Below are 19,158 nucleotides of genomic sequence, written 5' to 3'. Positions count from 1 at the left end.
AAACATACTTCAAAAATTCAGTTGAAAATCATTTACAAAGTTGATCTCACCATTGATAATTCATTTCGAGAATTATTGGGTTTCTCCTCAAAAAAGATTGAAATGAACACTTTTTTACAGCGATGACACAATCCAAATATCTTCAGGTATAAATTCTGTGTCGATTCACGGTGGTTTGGTTGATGGGGCTTACAACGACGGTAAAATAACAAATGTAATATTCTCCTTCAATGCATAACTCAACCCGCATTGGATATGAATTCAACATGGAACTGAAAAATCTTGTTTATCTGCCTGTATCAGCTAAAATCATCTACAGAGTAAATTTTAGAATTACCTACCAAAGTAATCACCTGATTTCCTTCAATGGAGAAATTTATGTCCATTAGAATTCACTTACGAGAAGTTTCTTATTTGCGAAGCAATTAAGCGAATTTTCCTACATAGTGTTATATAATGCCAACTGTGAGGAAGCATAAGCTGAAGAAATATAAAATAATTACTGACGGAGAGGGTATATACCTTAACCCATAACGTTCTTCGAACAATCCCCAGGGTAAAGGTGTTTATCTTGGTAGAGGATACTACAAACCTAAAAGGCAAACCAGTGTTGGAGAACAGTTTCGAAGTGGAGATGGAATAATGGATACTCTAATGGGCATTGGTTCAAACATTCTTAAACATAAGAACCTCATAGGTTCGACCGCTTCTGCTGTGGGAAATGTTGCGAGTGCTATAAGAATGTGACAGATGCTCAGAAGGAATCTCGTAAATTACAGGTTATCAAAGAAATAGAGAGGTAAAACTCAACTCTCCCCACAAGAAAAACAAAAAATTATCCACATATTGGGATCAGGATTTCAAAAGTTTTAGTGTAAAAATATGTATTGCTAAATATACACAAGTATGGAAGCGATGGATAGTGTCTACGATTTGGATGATACCATCATCATCTCAAACTCTACCAAAAAGGAAGACTACTTCAAGGTAAATGCCATAGCAGGAACAGACTGGAATAAAAACGGAACAAAACGTTTTGAAATAAATAATCAACAAACTTACTTGAATGTAGCCGATAGTTTCTTCTTGTGTAAATTTTCATCCGAAGTGTAAATGATGAAATTTACACTATATTCATTTTGTAAAAGAATGGGTAAGGGGGCTGTTGAAGGTTTTATCCCTGTTATGGCGAAGAGAACAAACACTGACCCGGGCTATAATCAAAGAAAGTCAATGTTTAATGATGATACAAAAGCAGAGAATAGTTTTACCATGGCAGTTCCTCTTAAAGGGATATTTGGATTCTGTGATTATGATAAAGTTCTGTATGTACTTAAAATTTGATTTCAACTCCAGCGAAATAACAATGAAAACAGAGTGCTTTTTGGTGTTGTGAATGCTTTCGGTGATAACAATGAATTCATTATTAATGAACTGTGTTTGGTATATCAGTGAATACACTCCTAATCTGAAAACGGAGGAGATGTTGAATAGAAAACTTAATTCAAAGAAGCCGCTGCATGTATCATACCTGAAAAGGAGATGCCAACATGTTAAACTGAACCAAACTACCTGCACTTAGAACTTGGGTGTTCTGGAGGGAAAGCCATGATACTTGTGGCTCATATTTAAGGAACCAGATGGAGATACCATGACTGATAAGAACAACGTGTTAACTGCAAATACCAAGGTCAAACAACTTCGAGTTTCTCTGGATGGAACATTTTACCCATGTGATAGATTGGAAATTGATTGGGATAAAAATGATTATGCGGAAGCATACATGTCTTCCCAAAGGTGTGTGAAAGTAATGGTAATAAAGAGCCCATTATGGATATGGTCACATTTAAAAAGCTTGATACAATCTATGTGCTTGACCTGAGTTCTCAAAAGGAAACTATAAAGTCTATTAGAGTAGATACTTCCCTGTACATTGAAAGAGGAGAGAGCGAAGAAGTTGATACATATTGTTTGCTTTTGGAAAAAACTGAAATGGCGATTAATGCAGAAAATGCCGTGATGGTTAATATTACCTAATTGTTTGTTGGCGATTTAATAAGATGAGGAGTTGCAAAGTACCAACGGGAGCCTATGTTAATCAAAGCAACTTCGAAAAACTAAAATTTTGCATTCAAAATCGAAAACCTTGTTCTATCAACGTTGATACAATTCAAAGAAAAGGTGTTGTAAGAATTGATGTTTTACTCACGAGAGAACAAGTGGAAACCATATATGATACTGGTCGGCTACGAGTAAAAATAACAAAATCTATGTTGAAGAAATATTCGATAAGGGAGACGAGTGGAAGATTTATTATATCCCTTCCCCTTTTACTGGTGGGTCTTGGTGCTGCGGGAGCCTGGACGGGAGGGATTTCATCGGCGGTAAAAACTGCTAACAAAAGGAAGGCTACATGCTCAAAAGAGCTGGAAAGACATGAGATTCTTTTTTTTTTTGCATACACTGTCAAGGCTCATATGAGAGCTACCACAAAACACACAGCAAGGGGAGCATGAGATGAGAGGGGTGAGAGAAGGAAGGACAAAACAGTGGAGAACAGAGACATAAGGAGATCTGTGGAAGGGAGAGGGATGGGGTGGGGAACACAGAGTATACAAGATGGACATTCTAGGGACTTTCAGGAAGGAAAGCACGGAATTTGAAGGAGGTGGGTTTGGGGTCGAGTAATAGGGGAAGAAAAGATCGAGGATTTGGATGGGGGACGATAAGATGTGGTGGTGAACAGCTGTTTTGAAGGCCTGGAGGGAAGAATGGGATTGAACAGCATGTGGGAGTTTATTCCAAAGGTGGGAAGAAAGAGGAATGAAAGAGTGAAGGTGATCAGTGAATTGTCATTTTGGTAGTTTTACCAGAAGGGGGTTGTTGGCAGATCTTGAGCGCCCTGCATAAATATGATTGGGACATATCGCAGATAGAGCGGGGGGGGGGGGGTGAGACCGGCAAGGAGACTGTAGAAGACAGAAAGACCACTGACCTGCCTGTGGTGATAGAGTGAGAGGCCCAAAGACTCAGTCTCATCGCGGGAGATACCAATGATCCTAAATTCCTTGGTTTCCACTGCATGAAGCCGAGAAAGGTGAGAGGCAGGAGCACCAGCCCAGAGTGGAGAGCAGTACTCTATGAGGCTGCGGACGAAGGCTTTGTATGTGGTCAGGAGCTCAGGTGGTCCATCCGAGGAAGGACTTTGCACGAAGGAGGATTCCCAGTCGGCAACTGGCTTTGGAGGCCAGGTTGGAAATGTGGCTTTCCCAGGAAAGATCACGGCAGATAGTGAGACCCAGAAGCCTGAATGAAAGGACTGCTTCCAGTGGATTGCTGAGAAAGCTGATGGGGGGAGGGGGGAGGGTTCCAAACGGTCCTTTCGGAGAGACATTGTGAGAGTGTGAGATTTGTCCGGTTTGAAAGACATGTTCCACATGTTGGACCAGTTTGTGATTTTATCCATATCTGCAGAGAGCGGCAAGCTGAGGGATGACAGATGGTATGACAGAGGGTGGAGTCATTAGCAAAGAGATAATTGAGAAACAAATTGCTGCAGGTAGCGGTGTGATTGTAGATTTTGCTCAAAAGCTGGAAAGCCTTCCAGATAAAGCTAGATTGTTAGTTGGAGATATGCTTTCTTCTATTGAACAAGCTGGTGTTAAATTTACAAAAACAGGTGATTTATTGTATATATTTTTTATAAATATGCATGAGTATCAGCGAGTGGTTTAAAGAATTTGTGAAAAATACAACATCGAATGTAGAACTTAAATAGTGTGAAAGGCTAAAAAATTGATGTAGTAATCTGTAGGAGAGACAAATTATTAAGTTTGCCCAAAGGTATCAAGAATATTATTATGAATTTGGAAGATGGAAGTGGGAATGGTTCTCATTGGGAATGTGATTTTAATGATAAGGCTGAAAAATATTATTTCGACAGTTATGGTCTTCCACTGCCTATTAAAGTTAGAAAACTTTTTAGGGAAGGTGTTTATCAGACGTTTCAAACACAAGCCATTGATTCGAAATGTTGCGGACAATTGTGCTTATATGTGCTATTTAATCTCAACAACAACGGGGATTTCTATGACATTTTAAATCTGCTATGAATATATGGTGTATGTTGAAAAGGATGGATCTACCTTCAGTGTGTCACAAGAGTTGGATGGTGACTTGTCCATTTATTACACAAAAGCACAGACAGAGTGGCAGAAATATCGTATTACGCAAAATATCAATATGGGGAATTATTATAAATTAACCAATTACCCGAGTCCTACAGATGATAACGACTTGGTGAGATTAAATGATTTGGTACAAAACCTCACCATAAGCAAAACTGCTATTTATTCAAAAAATACAGAAATAGCAACATCAATGCCGAGTACTACATCGTTCAACGTTCCAATATAAATAAAGTTTTATAAACAAGGGTGCGTTGGCCATATGAGAGTAGCACCTTGGGAATACGATATACCTGATTTTGGGTATAATTGGTCATTTTCAATAAACCTACAAGACCTTGAACAATTGAAACATTCTCGCAAGGAAGACTATTATTTATCCACTCTGCAGAAGCAATGAGATTTGTGAAAGCACAATTAGCAAACAACGAATACAAGATTTTGATCAGAAAAAAAATCTATGAAAGCCTCGCGATGGTTTATATGATGAATTCAAGAGAAACACAGTTGTCTGTAATAAGTAAGGGTTTACAAACCGATATGACGATGGGAAGATCTGATGGTGTTGTGTTTTCATTTTAATATTTCGTATATTTCTGAAGAATAAAAAATATATATAATACATGGCAGGAAGTGAGGGAACTCTTCAAGAAAATTACCATTTTTGTATCCAAAGATACTTGCGAGAAAAAGGCATTCGATGTTTTTTGAAATATAATCTACAACGTCGTAATGAAACATTCTCAATTAGTAGGTGGTTTTACACTGATGTTGCTCAACCCACAAATATGGATATAATGAAAATATTAATAAACAAAAGGAAAAATTAAAATTTGCAAAACCTCGAGCTCTTTTAGAAACGCTGAATGAATGTTATTGGTTCCCCATTCTAAATAAAAATAATTACAGATGCAGGAATATCGTCAAATCCTGATGAACATATGAGGCTCCGCGAGGAGGAGTGATGTAAGCGACATTTTTTAATGATATGATTATGATAAGCTCGGATGATAGGGTAAGGGTTAAAATAGTGCTGTATGGCATTAACTCCAAAATGGCCGATGTGTCCCTGACATCACTCCTCCTCGCGGTGCCTCATATGTATGATATACTATGGGGAGATGGTTCAAAGGTTTAAAGGGATGTTGATGAGGATGGGGTTGGGGATGAGATAGAAGAAAAGAAGCACAAGACATTAAATGCTGATTACCTTTGAACGTTCAAGGTCTAATTTATTTACCCTTTTAAAAAGTTCGACACAGCAATTAAAATGAGTGATTTAAGTGAAGGAGAGAAAACTTTGAGATTAGGAAAGCTGAGTATAGAGTTAGCTGATGGAGAAGATGTAGATATGACTTTGGTATTTGATCAACTTAATCCTAAAAATGAGAGAAGAAAATTATTTGAGTACTTCGTATAGTAAACCTTTATGGAGGAAAGTATGAAGACGCTACTTCCTATTTTCTGCTTTTGCAAAGTGAAGATCCAAATGTTTATGTTGAAAGCGAAAAAGCTTCTTATATTCTGTATGAGTTAAAATAGAATGATTCATTGTACCGAGACTAGAAATATCTCTATTCCAAAAAGTAAAAATAACAGAGTTACACAGAAAGGGATATGTACGGTGTGTGGAACAAAAAAAAGAGTCAATTCATTTCGAAGCAGAAAAGTGGAGGAGATATTCAAAAATTGCTATCAGGAAGTAAGTTTACAACGACTGGGATACCCGGAGAACTACATCTCCCATGATATTCGTTCTGTGGTCCTGGCACAAACCTGGAAAAGAGATTAGATGAAGCTGGTGATGTGGATTTTTTTAAACCCACCTTGTTGTGATCGTTGAAGGATTCTACCTGGCCGATTGTGGAATCCTATTTGACTTCAGACAGAGTTTAACGTTTGTCCGATTTGGTTATAAAATCCTGCATAAAACCCATTGACACCGAAAATCGATGTCCACACAAGTCCTTCCTTGTGAAACAATTTATTATTCTAATTATATACCATACACTTCTCACCCTCATACAATGAACTTAAGAATCCCCATTGATTGCAATATTATTTGGTTCTATTTCATTTATTCTTACTTTAGTTAACAGTTAGACCAACCCGATTCAATTCACTTCCACATTACATCAGAGAGTTTTATTCTAACTTGGTACTTGGTCAGTTCCAAGGAGCACAAGCCACTGAGATTCTAATACTTCCTCAGGTACTTGCACTGAAACAATTTTACATGCAAAGCATTTTATACTTTCATGAGAGAGTGGTGGGGGCTATCAACCCAGAATGCAGACGTGTCCTTTAGACGAGAAGCCACTTCGTACATTTTGAGGCAACGTTTCGCTGTTATCAGCTCAGGTCACTCCGCTCCAGACCAAGACATTTATCATCATTTCGGGCAAAAGTCTCTTCGCCAGAAAGGACAGCCAATTCAACTTGTAGCATAAAAGTTACATTTCTAAAACTCCATTTGTTACAATTTAGAATACATTAATATAAATTTTTTCCCCCACAGTGGTAATCCTAAACCTTGTAGCAGACCCAAAAATAGGGTTGATGAAGTGTGCATGAGGCACAATATTTAATATGGGAATGTCACTACTTTGTATATGTCAAATCAGGTCAGATTAGATCTGTGACTTGCTACAGGTACCATGTAAACCTGTACTAACTTGTTCCATGGTCGGGTTGGCGGCGACGAAACCGTCTCCCCCACCAAGTTTCTTGGTGAGGAGGGTGTATGACATGGACACCCAGCAGGATGAAAAACAAAACCTGTCAAAGGGCGGAGGAGCGCCTTGTGAGCCAAAGGCCATCATATCTCGTGCCCAACTGTGTGTGGACATCGTCCTGCAGTTGGGTCACTTTTTATTAGGAGGTTGGTGGCAGGATTTGCACTCCAGCCACCGTAAAACCCTTTATTCTGCAAAACATTCTGAGAGCATAAAAAACCCCCTGAAAACCAACTCCGTGGGAGTACCTCCTGTGCAGCTGCCCTTCACAGAGCTGCTCACCGGATGACGGGATTGGGAGAAAGCCTTCGGGACCCCCAATCTTTGATGATAGGAGGGAAACCACGGGGTAACCTTCCCGGGTCAGATTGCGGTAGTGTGTGTCGGGGTGGTGCTGAGGTGTCGTCCACCAGACGGTGGTCTCCTTGGGTTAACCTGAAGCGGTCCCTTCAGCTGGGTACTTGGAATGTCCTATCACTAAGAGAGGATGATCACCTGTCTGTTATCATCTGAGCTCAAGCGTTTGGATATTAGTATTGCAGCACTCTCTGAGGTTCGGAGACCTGATTGCAGTGAGATCATGGCTGGTGGTTACTCTGACTATTAGTCTTTGTCACTCTGACAAGGAGTTGCTGTAGCTGTGTCCAATAAGCTGACTCCAATGATAATTGACGTAACGCTGGTCAATGATCGTATTGTGAGACTAAGGATTCGTCACTCCTTTGGTGTCATTTCCCTGGTCTCTGTATATGCTCCGACTGAGGCGAGTGATCTCACCGTGAAGGACACATTCTACACCACACTCGAGTCTGTGGTTGATCAGTGCCCCACGAGAGATACTCTTCCGGTCTTGGGGGATTTCAATGCATCGACTGGAACTGATGGGGATGGTTATGAGACATGTTTTGGTCCCCATGGGTCTGGAACTGTGAACCAGAATAGCACTAAGTTCCTTGACTTTGCAAGAAGTCATGGATTTAGGGTGGCCGGTTCATGGTTTCAGCGCTCACAGGCTCATCGCTGGACTTGGGATTCCAATGCTGGCAGTGGGGCAAAGGAGATTGACCATGTCCTCGTTGATGGTTGCTGGAGGATTATCCATAACTGCAGGGTCCACAGGAGTGCTGAGTTCCTCAATACTGACCAGTGGCTTGTTGTAGCAACTCTGAAGTTACAGCTTAAATCCAGGAGAATGGAACTATCCCAGCCTCGGCTGGATGTTGGCAAGCTCAAAGATGAGAGGGTAGCTGAGGAGTTTGCGAACAGGCTGAGTGGGGATTTGGGAGTTCTGCATGCTTTGGGGGATCCTGAAGAATTGTGGACTGCCTTCAAGACCACTGTCCTTGATGTTGCCGGTGGATCTCTTGGAACTCACTGTCGGGTGAAGAAAAATTTTCTCTCCCAAGGGACACTGGATACCATTGACCAGAGTTACAGGGCCAGGCTGAATGGCAGAGCTGAGCTGTTCAGGGAGCTGAGGCGTAAAACTCGACATGCACTCAGGGTGGACAAGGAGGCCTATGTGCGAGGAATCTGTGGGGGGTAGAGCATCACCTGTGGTCAAGTGATTCTCATGCTTACAGGGGAATTTGCGCATTGCGTTCCTCAAAGCCTGTCCCTCGGTGTACTGCAGTTAGAGCAGAGTGTGGTAGGCTCTTGACAGAGGAGTCTGAAGTGAAGACCCGCTGGGCTGGTTACTTTGAGCGGCTGGACCAGGCTGATCCAACAGCTGTCAACTTAGATGTCAGGGGTGTTATAATCCTGATTGTTAACCCTCCAATAAACTGTGGTTCACCTTCGTTTGTGGAAACACAGGCTGCGATGAACCGGTTGAAATGGGGTAAAGCTCCTGGGATCTGGGTCATCCATGCTGAAATTCTCAAGGCTGGTGGAAATGCTGTACTCGTGTTGTTGTATGCAGTTCTGTGCTCTGCCTGGAACACAGGCATCATCCCAACTGACTGGAAGAGGGGTCTTGTTGTCCCTCTCTAGAAAGGGAAGAGTGATCGCCAAGATTGCAACAACTATCGAGGGGTGACGCTGCTCTCAGTGCTGGGCAAGGTCTTTGCTCAGATAATTCTTGATAGGATTCGCCACCATCTGCTTGAGCACCAGCGTCCAGAGCAGTCAGGCTTTACACCAAAGAAGTTAACGATTGACCGTATCCTTGCTCTTCGTGTCCTCACCGAACGCAGACGAGAGTTTCGGCAGGGGCTGCTTGCAGTCTATGTTGATCTCTGTAAAGCGTTTGATTCAGTGAATCGGGATGCCCTCTGGAGGATTCTTGGTCTTCGTGGGGTGCCACCAAAACTGATCAATCTGACATCTGAACTATATTCTGGTACTGAGAGTGCTGTGAGATGTCATGATACCATCTCTGCTTATTTCCAGTTGTTGCTGGAGTTCATAAGAGATTGTACTGGCCCCAACACTTTACAGCACTTGTATGGACTGGATTCTGAGGAATGTGTTGGAGCGATCAAGCTGCGGTGCATCATTTGTGAATGTCAAGATCTCTGACCTTGACTTCGCAGATGATGCAGTCATCTTTGCGGAGACTCGAGATATTCTTTTTGGGGCCCTTGAGGTGCTGAATGATATCTTGGATTTTGCTGTCCTGTCTGTACCTGTTTGTGGTGAGGATGTTGAGGTCACGGATAGTCACTTACCTTGGCACTTGCTCTATTCATGTCTCCGCTGGATGTGAGCCAGAGGTCAACAGACATCTGGGTCGGGCCTGGGGAGTCATGGATTCGCTGGATCATGGGGTGTGGTGCTGCCGGTACCTGGGCGGGAGCAAGAAAGTCTGAGTCTTCAGGTCCTTGGTGCTTCCAGTCTTGCTCTATGGATGTGAGACTTGGAATTTGACCAGGGATCTGAGATGGAGACTTAATTCCCTTGGTACCAGGTCTCTGGAGGAATCCTTGGCTCACTGCTCAGACTTTTTGTCCAACGAGCGGTTGCTGAGAGAGACTCAAATGAGATTTGTTACCTGCATAATAGTCCATGAGTGTCAGCTGCGGCTGTATGGAAATGTGGCTTGTTTTCCTGACGTTGATCCTGCTCACCAGATTCTCTCAGCAGGGGAGTCTCGTGAGTGGAGGAGGCCAATGGACTGACCACTTTCCTCCTGGTTGCAGCACGTTGATCGGCATCTCAAGGAGATGGGGATGGGCCAGGTATCTGCCTGGGGATGGCCAGATGGAGGTCCCTGGAGTACCGGTAGAGAGTGAACGCAGTGACGCACTGTTCCGGCACATATTCCCATACCTGAACTGACCTGACTACTTTGGATGAGAAAACACGAAGCCGATAGAGAAATGTCGTATAATTTACCTTTGGTGTTCCACTGTGGGCAGAGCCCTCAAAAAGCTTTTAATCTCTGATGATGTCATTAAGACTGAAGAGCTTTTGACTGATAAATAGCATAAACCAATAATCACAAAGTTTAAATGAAGGAAGGTTTATTCCAAAGAGTTTGATTACATTTGGTCTGCTGACTTGATTGAACTTAATAATGATAGGGGATATGTTTGCTTTATGCGTTATTGTTTTGAGGAGTAGATATGCGTGGGCTGTTCCTTTGAAGAACAAGAGGAAATGCTCTAATGTTGGCTTTCAACGGGATATTTAGGAAAAGCAAAAGGAAACCAAAGAAGTTATGGACTGATGAGGGCACAGAATTCTACAATTGAGTATTTATGGATTTTCTGAAGGCCCATGGTATTGCATTGTACAGTACCTTTAAGGAAGGAAAGGCTGTTTCGTTTTAGTTTGAATGGGAAATTGAGCGTTTTAATCGCACTTTGAAGGAGAGATTGTACAAAAAGTTTACACACCTCGGCCATCTATATATTAATACTGAAGGACTAATTTCGTGCTCCTCCTAGCGGTCGCGTCACGTTTTTCTCGGTGCTGTGACCTGGACTGAAATAAACTTCGTACCTGTGAGAGTGCATCGCACATAGTGCCAATAGTCAAACTTCAACTCTGAAGCGGAATAAACACTTTTCGTTTTACATTTGTTTACATGGCGACGTGTGACGTCACCGCTGAGAGGCGTAAGGACGTCATGACATCATCGGTCATTCGCTGAACGTCATTACGTCTGTCGTCGACAGACCGTCACCGCTAAGAGGTGTAATTCCACTCCTCGAAAATAGCGTCTGCAATGTAAAACCCTCTTCTGCACATGCCGACTCCCTCAGAATGTGAATTTGACACAAAAAAATGGAACAAGAAACATTGTATCTTCTATGTATTAATACTGAAGGACCAATTTTGTGCTCCTAGCGGTCGCGTCACATTTTTCTCGGTACTGTGACCTGAGAAGTTTTGACATGGTGTTTGTACGTCAAATTAGACACGTGCACAAATCAGGGGACTTCTTCTCAAGGAGTAGTGTATACCAAAATGTCGTGTACAAGGACGTTTTGTAGGCCTCATTAGGTAAGGCCATGGAGTACATCGACTGGGAACCGGCTCTTACAAGAGCCACCACTGGTCGTCATATTGGGCTCATGGAACGGAATCCGTCTGTGACGGGGTTTCGGCTAGTAAGAAATGGGTTTCCATCATACAATATGTTGTAGATGCTTACAATGACACAGTACACTCGAGAACAAAATGGAAACCCTCAGAACCATTCGCAAAATTGGAATATGAACACAAAATTAATCTGAGGAAACCAAAGTTTAGGGTTGGCGATATCGTACGAATACACCGATGGAAATCACATTTTGAGAAGGGGTATACTAAGCGATGGATGATTGATTTATTTAAAATCGTTGATGTGCTCAACACAGTACCCTGGACTTTTAAATGATACGATCTGTACGGTGAAGAAATCTTGGGTTCGTTTTGTGCTCAATAATTACAGAAAACAAACTTTGCAAAGCAAATAACCACCAGAGTATGATGTCCTGTGCAGCAGGAAGTCCAGTGTTGGAGCGGCCGGTACCGCTGGGCTTTTGCCTGGTTAGTGGCAGTCCACTCTATCTCAGAAAGCTCTCAACAAATTTTTTCCCACTCCCTGTCGCATCTTTTTGAGGGTAGCCTGTCCCTGCATGTGTATGTAGTAGATGACCCACCAGAACTTCTTCGCTTCTACTGCCGATGGGCCAGTATCTTCGGGTAGGATTTCATCAAAGATCTTGAATATGTCGTAAGGGTAATCACGACGGCTCATCTGCCCAGTGGTTCGGAACCGGTCCCAAATTTTGATGGCTTCCGTGAAAAGATTTTTTCCCCATTGGCAGATCGATTCAGGAAGCTGTGAGGGGGAAGGGGGGGGCAATACCCATGAAACATCACATAATAAGAGGAGAGTTTTTATTCAGATACGTTCGCTCGATTTCTTTCAGCATTGCTCGGATGTCATCAACTGTGAGTAGGCGATGTTTTTTCTTGTCACACCAAATTATTTCCAGGAGTTTTTCTCCATAAGTATTATTGGGGTCATCTTTATCTCAGAGCTCCTCCTCTGGCTCTCGGACTAAGATGCGGTCCATCCAGAACTGAAAGTGGTGATTCAGGTTGTATGATCCTGATTTGACATTCTGCCCCTCCTGGTAGTATAACTCTGCTTTATCGAAGATGGTTCCTATCAATTCTCGGACCTTTCCGCACTCGGCGCAGGTCAGCTCTGAAGTATCAGCGTTAACCAACATCTCGACGCGACAGTCCAAACAAATATTGTACTTCCCCCCCCGACAGTCGCGATGGAGTGCTTGACGGTCTTAGCGATGCAATCAATGTCGTGCCTGGTGTATTGGTCGAGGAGCTGGTCGCTTCAAGTTGGTGCTGGTCGCTGAGTCCCAACTCTACCTGAACTCGCCGGACAAGGTAGTCTAGTTTGCCGAGAAAGTTTTCGGAGGCAATAATTTGATGGAACTCATCCTAAATGACGAGGCATCCTCTCTCTCCGGTGGCGGCTTGGAGATGGAGATGATTGGTGCATAGGATATACCTCAGGTGGATGGCTTTGAGCTCCTTTATTGCTTTGCGAAAGCAAAGCATTGGCTTGACTGTCTCTAGTTTGTTTGGCTTCACTATTAATCGGGCCGCGAGCTTGAATTTCCTAGCAATGTAAGGCCTTGTTTCTTCCATTGCCGCTGTGATATGTTAATAACTGGGATAACTCTAATTGGATGTATCGCTGGTACAAGTCAGACCTCTATTGTTGCATGACGCCTGGGCATACTAAGGAGTATACCAATATCCAAATAAAAATCTTGGTGGTACAAGCCAGACATCTGTTGCCTCAAGACGTCTATATTCATCTCGAAAGGTAAGGGTCTGGGAGCATTCCCAGAGCTCTGGAGCCCATCTAGCACAAGGTGTGCCAGAACCAGCCTTTCCTCTACTCCTCGGAACTCCTCGAACAAAGACCTTCATATAAATGATATGGGTTTTATTGTCTTGGTCGAGTCGTTTAAGAGAAAATAGTCTGAAAGACAAACAGACTAAATGTATTATTTAATAGATGTATTTTAACAGGACAACAATGGAATGGTCCTCAGCACAAATGTCAGAATGAATGAATGAATAAATAAATAAATAAATAAATAAACAAACAAACAAACACAACAAGACAGTAAATTTGATTGGATAATATACCCTACAACATGCCTTGTTTATTCAACTTTTATCCGCACAGACACCGGACTGCGTTTTTTAGGCTAACACCGCCCCAATGGGCAGCAAAGCAGGGAGCTGCTGGCGAGCAGCTGGAGATCTCCCTTCCTCTGTGTTTGCCGGCCCATGTAAATGGGACGATGAGGCAGGCAAGCACGAACCAAGCACTAGTAGTGATGACTCCTCTTGGCAGAGCACAGCAAGAGACCCCAGCGAGAGATAGCTTTCACAAAACCTGAACAAATGTCTGCTCTTGCTTTTATTACCTTGCCGGCACACCTCCTCTCCTGCGGCATTGTCTATCCACTTCAGCATTTTGTCCAACCATGTTGCTCCACTTGACCAGCAGCAACCAATCACATACCCTGCAACACGGAGCTGCACGGCCTTTTACTCTGACATATTGAGTAGTGTCGTATGATATTGTAATTTGATGTTTGAAAAAATAATAATAATAAACATCGGACAAGGTGTTTATCGTGTACTTGGTGGTTTATCAATTGTGATAACACTGATGGCGTTATTACCTGCACCCTGCAGAAACAACGCATTACCTCATTGGAAGAGAACAATGGCCACCTACTAAATGCTGTAACGCAACTTCAAGAGCATTGCGCTCGGCAAACACGAAATGGCCTTCCATCCACCAGCCAATCGCTCTCTCCCAAGCTTACGATCACCGAGAACGGGGAATTTACTCACAGCACGTGCTAGAGCAATGCCTTCCATCACCACCTGCCTTGTTGAAGACTGCCACACTGATATAAGCCTCATACTGGTGTTGGCTCCTTCCAGAATGTCTGCACATCTATCTATCTATCTCTCATATATATATATATATATATATATATATATATATATATATATATATATATATATATATATATATATATATATATATATATATATATATGTATGTGTGTCGGGTGGAGAAGACCCATCTTGCAGCTTGGACATGTATTTGACGTTTATGGACGCAGTCGCTGCACTTACCAGTTACCTCTGCTGTGCTGTTCGAGTTTTCACAGCCAGGTTGATATTTCCTTTCAGCGTTTCTGAACGTTATCTGGGAATTTTACTGAAAGGAAGCCTTGTGAGCACCATCTTGTGCGAAAACATTTTGTACTGTTTATAAACTGCTCTTGCTTTTCACAGCACAGGATCATTTGGACATGATCTTATTGAATTTGCTGTTGGGAAGAGTTAAGATCCTCCTCTTTATTAACTTTGTGATCTTCACTGTTATCACCACTTTGGTTATCCACACAAATTGTGTCATGTTATCTTGAATATAATTGTTTTTCCTAATTTTCCACTTGCAGCACTGTTGAGATATCTCCCACTGAAAGTTTTACATCCTTATGTCTTACATCATAATGTTTAATTTCTGTACCCTGTTACCTTTCAACACCTTGTTTCTACAAATCCTTTTTGTATCCAAAATCGAGGCTCATGGAAGAGTGCAGTAACAGAGGGTTAAAAGGCAATGGAGTGACAGTGGGGTCACAGTTGGATACAAGCAAGGGCATTAGCTAGCAACAAAAGAGGATGGGAGGAAACAGTAATCTGCAAGTAAGGATTGCGCTCAGTAAAGTTAATGGCTTAGAAAAGTGGGAATGGATGGGGACGACGTGGGATGGTGGTGCATCGCCTGCTTGAATCCCTGGAGGAAAGGATGCAACTGAACCATCTTCTGGAAGACAGTTTCACAAGAGTGGAAGTGGGTGGAAAGCCTGGATTTTAGAAGTTGAACCAGGAAGGGATGACTGGAAGAACGAATATGTCCAGAAGTAGCTGGGGAGGGCTGGAGGAAGCAGAGGGTAGAGCGTTAGAGAGGTGGTTTAAACCAACAAAAAAGAGAGGCCATTGAGGAGAGAGAGGGTAGGGTTATGCTGGGGCCCCTGGCCCATAATGGAGAGAATTTTTCTATTGAAATATGGATAAAGGCCTTGTAGACTGTGGGTATATTTGATACTTCAAGGAATGACTTCAAACATCTGAGGATGCCCAGTCTGCAGCTGATTTCGGAGGCCAGTTTTGCTCTGACTGATGGTGAAGCCGAAAAGTTCAAGAGACTGAACCCCTTCTATTGCCTGGCTGACCGAGGGAGTAGGTGGGTTTGTTTGACGATACTTCCGGAATGACAGGGTGACATTTGAAAGACATGTTAGATGAGCATGTAATTAGTTCCATATCGGCAGAAAAGCGATGCAGCTGCTCGGCCTTCCTGTTTGTGGGATGAGGGGGGGTATTGTATGATATAATGTTATGTCATCTGCAAAAACAGAAGAGAGGGTTTTCAAGAGCATGATAAAGGTTGTATGTAGCTGAGGAACATGACTGGGAGCAAAACTCTGGATTGGTTTCTTCTTCTTCTTTTTCTTTTTCTTTTTCTTTTTCTTTTTCTTTTTCTTTTTCTTTTTCTTTTTCTTTTTCTTTTTCTTTTTCTTTTTCTTTTTCTTTTTCTTTTTCTTTTTCTTTTTCTTCTTCCATGAAGAGAAATACTAGGTGGGAGCCAGAGGTATTCCAATGGGCTAGGAGGGGTTTGTGTGTATAATGGACAGTAAGGAATGGAATTCCTGACATAGCACCATCTCCAGGACTGGGGTGGGAGCTGTGAAAACAGGAAGGAGAATTGCAAAGGAGAAAGAAAGAGAAAGCAGAAACATCCTGTGAGAGAAACATTTGTTCGGCCTACAATGAATGTCCGGAGCTGCAGCAGTAACCTGATCGCAAAGATCAGTAATATTAGATCGGAGACCTCAAATATTGGTGGTCTCCACTGTTGAAGAGGAAGAGGAGGAGGAATTTTTGTTGTTGTTGTTGTTGGCTGGATGCATGGGAGTATGAGATGTGGGTTACGGTACTCACTGCAGACAGGGTTATTCTTCTGTATTCCAGGTTCTACCAATCGGAGATGAACATCACCACCAGGATGAACGGAAGGGTTATTGATAGCACGAAGGAAAGTAACGCTGTGAGATCACAAGGCGTGGGATTCTGAGCCAAACAAAGGGTACATTAAAATTGAAGAAGAAGAAGCTAGTGTCTGAGTGCCAAGGCATTTGGAAAGGACAGTAAAGGGAGATGAAGCATTAAAAAATGTAAACAATATCTTCCTGTATATATTTAGCAATGCATTTGAATAGGAACCAAGTCTTCCTGTATATACTTGTTATTTTGTTTTTTATTTTAAAAGAAAGTTTTTTTTTTTTTTATTTGTTTTTAAATAATACGTCCCACTAACCTGTTTGCTACCACTTACCCTTTTGTGGTTATTGCTTAAAACTCTTGACAAAAGTGTGAGATTGTAACCGCAGGATGTTCTATTAAGGTAAAAATGTGGTTTTGTTCAGAAACGTTAACCTTTGGTTATGGATTGTGATGGCCAGTGGTTATTCCTCACAATAATGTGACAACGTACCATTTAATTACACCACTCAACAAAGTCGAGTGTTTACACAGTCTTCCATTCCTGTGACATCCCCATTATATCCCTGTGAGATCCCTGTGACATCCCTGAGATTCCCCTGAAATCGCTGTGACATACCCGTGAAATCCCCATCACATCCCTCTGAGATACCTGTGTGATCACCGTGACATCCCCATGACATCTCCCTGAGATACCCGAGGCATACCCGTGCGATCCCCTTGATGTACCCGTGAGTTCCCCCCCCCCCCCCCCAATGTTTGGCTTTAATATATTTTCAGTATTTCATGTGACATTCGTTCTCTGGGTGTTGTAAATGTTTATTTATGTTTTGGACCCAGCAGCAGAGTTTTCATGATTATTTTTTAAACCCCAAACAGGATCCCAAGGATTCCACTCTTGCAAACAGCCAGAATGTCTCATGCCAGGAAAGACGAAGGTGAATGTTGATTTTGAAATGCATTTACAGTTGCTCTTCCTTCCTCCAACATTCATTTTGTTTGTATTTTGATAAGACCAGTTGTGTACTACATATAAATCATTCAATAATATGCATTTCTGGACTTTTAGTGGGCAGGTACCCTCAGAATCTTGAACGTGGAAATGTTCCACCTGGGATTCATCGGTGGGGACGTACGTTCTCACTTTGCTGGTTTGTACGGATCAAATAAATCAAAATGTTTTTTTTTGGAAAATGGTTGTTTAGATTTCTTCACTTATCAACATAGTTATGAAAATGTTATTGAGATTATATATATATATATATATATATATATATATATATATATATACTTTGACTTTTGAATTAATGTTATTATAAAAAGAGCAAAATCACACAAATTGTACATGTAAAAGGTGAAAGACACTATTGTTTACAAATATACACTGCGACCCTCTCCATTCTTAAGCACAACCCACATTCATCAAACAAACTAACTTTACGTGTCAATATAAACTCTATTTCCACTGAATTTATACAAAACACCTTCAGTGCTCTGTTGATCTTCAAACACATGATCACGTGATATGCATGTTCTAATTTTAAACCTGCACACACACCACACCTCTGAAACAAAAAGGACATGCTCAATGTTTTTTGCCATTCACCAATCTGGCTTTCTGGTTTTATAGATTGCAAACTTAGCAATGCCAAGTAAAAAATTCAAAATCAAACACAGATTTTTATAGTGCGGTGACATCGTGCTGTTATATAATTGGCTATTCTGTCCTGTGTCTTCTGTCACACTTATGGCCGCGTATATCCCTTTGATCTTAAGGCTGTAAATAGAAATTTGTCCAATGTCACAACTCTTCCCATCATGCATGCTAATTCACCATGTCTACATTTAAATTTTATAACTGCAAAATTGTTTTATCATCCTTAACCTTGACTTTTACTGCCCCCAGCCGCGCGATATCGAAGTAGTCGCTTCTTGTTTTTTTTCAGTGTTGCATGCAAGCTCATTAACAAAGATTGGAAAATAAAAAACAATTTTAAATTTTACAAAAAACAAGTAGAGGTACATTCAAAGTACTGTACACCACCCCCATGCCAAATAAATAAATATTAAATCCTCCAGCGCCCGGCGATGCCGCCATGCAGCACATGGAGACGGAATTGGGACGGAGCAGTGTCCAATAATCGATTGATTCCTTGCATAATTAAAATAAATAAAGAATAATCGTAAAATAATTAATATCTTAATTATTTTTAAGTATACCTAAACCACCACTGTTTCATCTGAATCTGTAACTTTTTGAAAATTAATTTAATTGAAAAATGAATAATTTATTGATTAATAAATGAAAATGACCCTTTATAGCCAAATCACTTGTTCACTGTCATGTCCAAATATCAGCTTCCGAGCTCAAAAGGTGCATGAGATATTGCCCAGATGAGAAACAAAATAAGTAATTAATAAATCGATAATAATTAAGTAATTAATCTATTAATCAAACAATAAAAATGGCGTTTTTGCCAAAGCACATCTTGACCTTTGTTCCCAAATTTCAGCTTCCTAGCTCAAAGGATAGCTGAGATATTGCCCAGACAAACAAACAAACAGAGTAAAAACTGAGTACGCCCTTCCTTCGACACCTGGTGATGACATCATGCATTGCCTGGATATGGAATTGGGAAGGAGCGTTGTACAATGCGTCTCAGATACAG

General features: G+C 41.5%; 2 protein-coding genes across 4 annotated transcripts in view; one reads left to right on the top strand and one right to left on the bottom strand.

Moving 5' to 3' along the window:
- Nucleotides 1-17,243, top strand: part of LOC147035896 (ras GTPase-activating protein nGAP-like) — a 95,075-nt gene extending 77,832 nt beyond the window's left edge. Inside the window, exons 20-21 of one of the 3 annotated variants that reach the window (XR_015049748.1) lie at nt 12,638-12,766; nt 14,099-17,243. Coding sequence is in view for 1 of the 3 variants with exons in the window: in XM_085847931.1 (XP_085704057.1) it covers nt 14,099-14,272 (174 nt within the window). In the remaining 2 variants the exon portion in view is untranslated. The remainder of the gene's footprint in view (nt 1-12,637; nt 12,767-14,098) is intronic. The other 2 variants (XM_085847931.1, XM_085847936.1) reach the window with 2 other exon arrangements.
- LOC147035894 (long-chain fatty acid transport protein 4-like) overlaps nt 1-19,158 on the bottom strand; it is a 128,442-nt gene that overhangs the window by 2,490 nt on the left and 106,794 nt on the right. The window lies entirely within an intron of this gene.

This window comes from Eptatretus burgeri, chromosome 1, assembly GCF_056783735.1.
Source record: "Eptatretus burgeri isolate ZD-2024b chromosome 1, Ebu_testis_v1, whole genome shotgun sequence".
Classification (NCBI taxonomy): Eukaryota; Metazoa; Chordata; class Myxini; order Myxiniformes; family Myxinidae; genus Eptatretus; species Eptatretus burgeri.
This window is presented reverse-complemented; position numbering and strand designations above follow the sequence as displayed.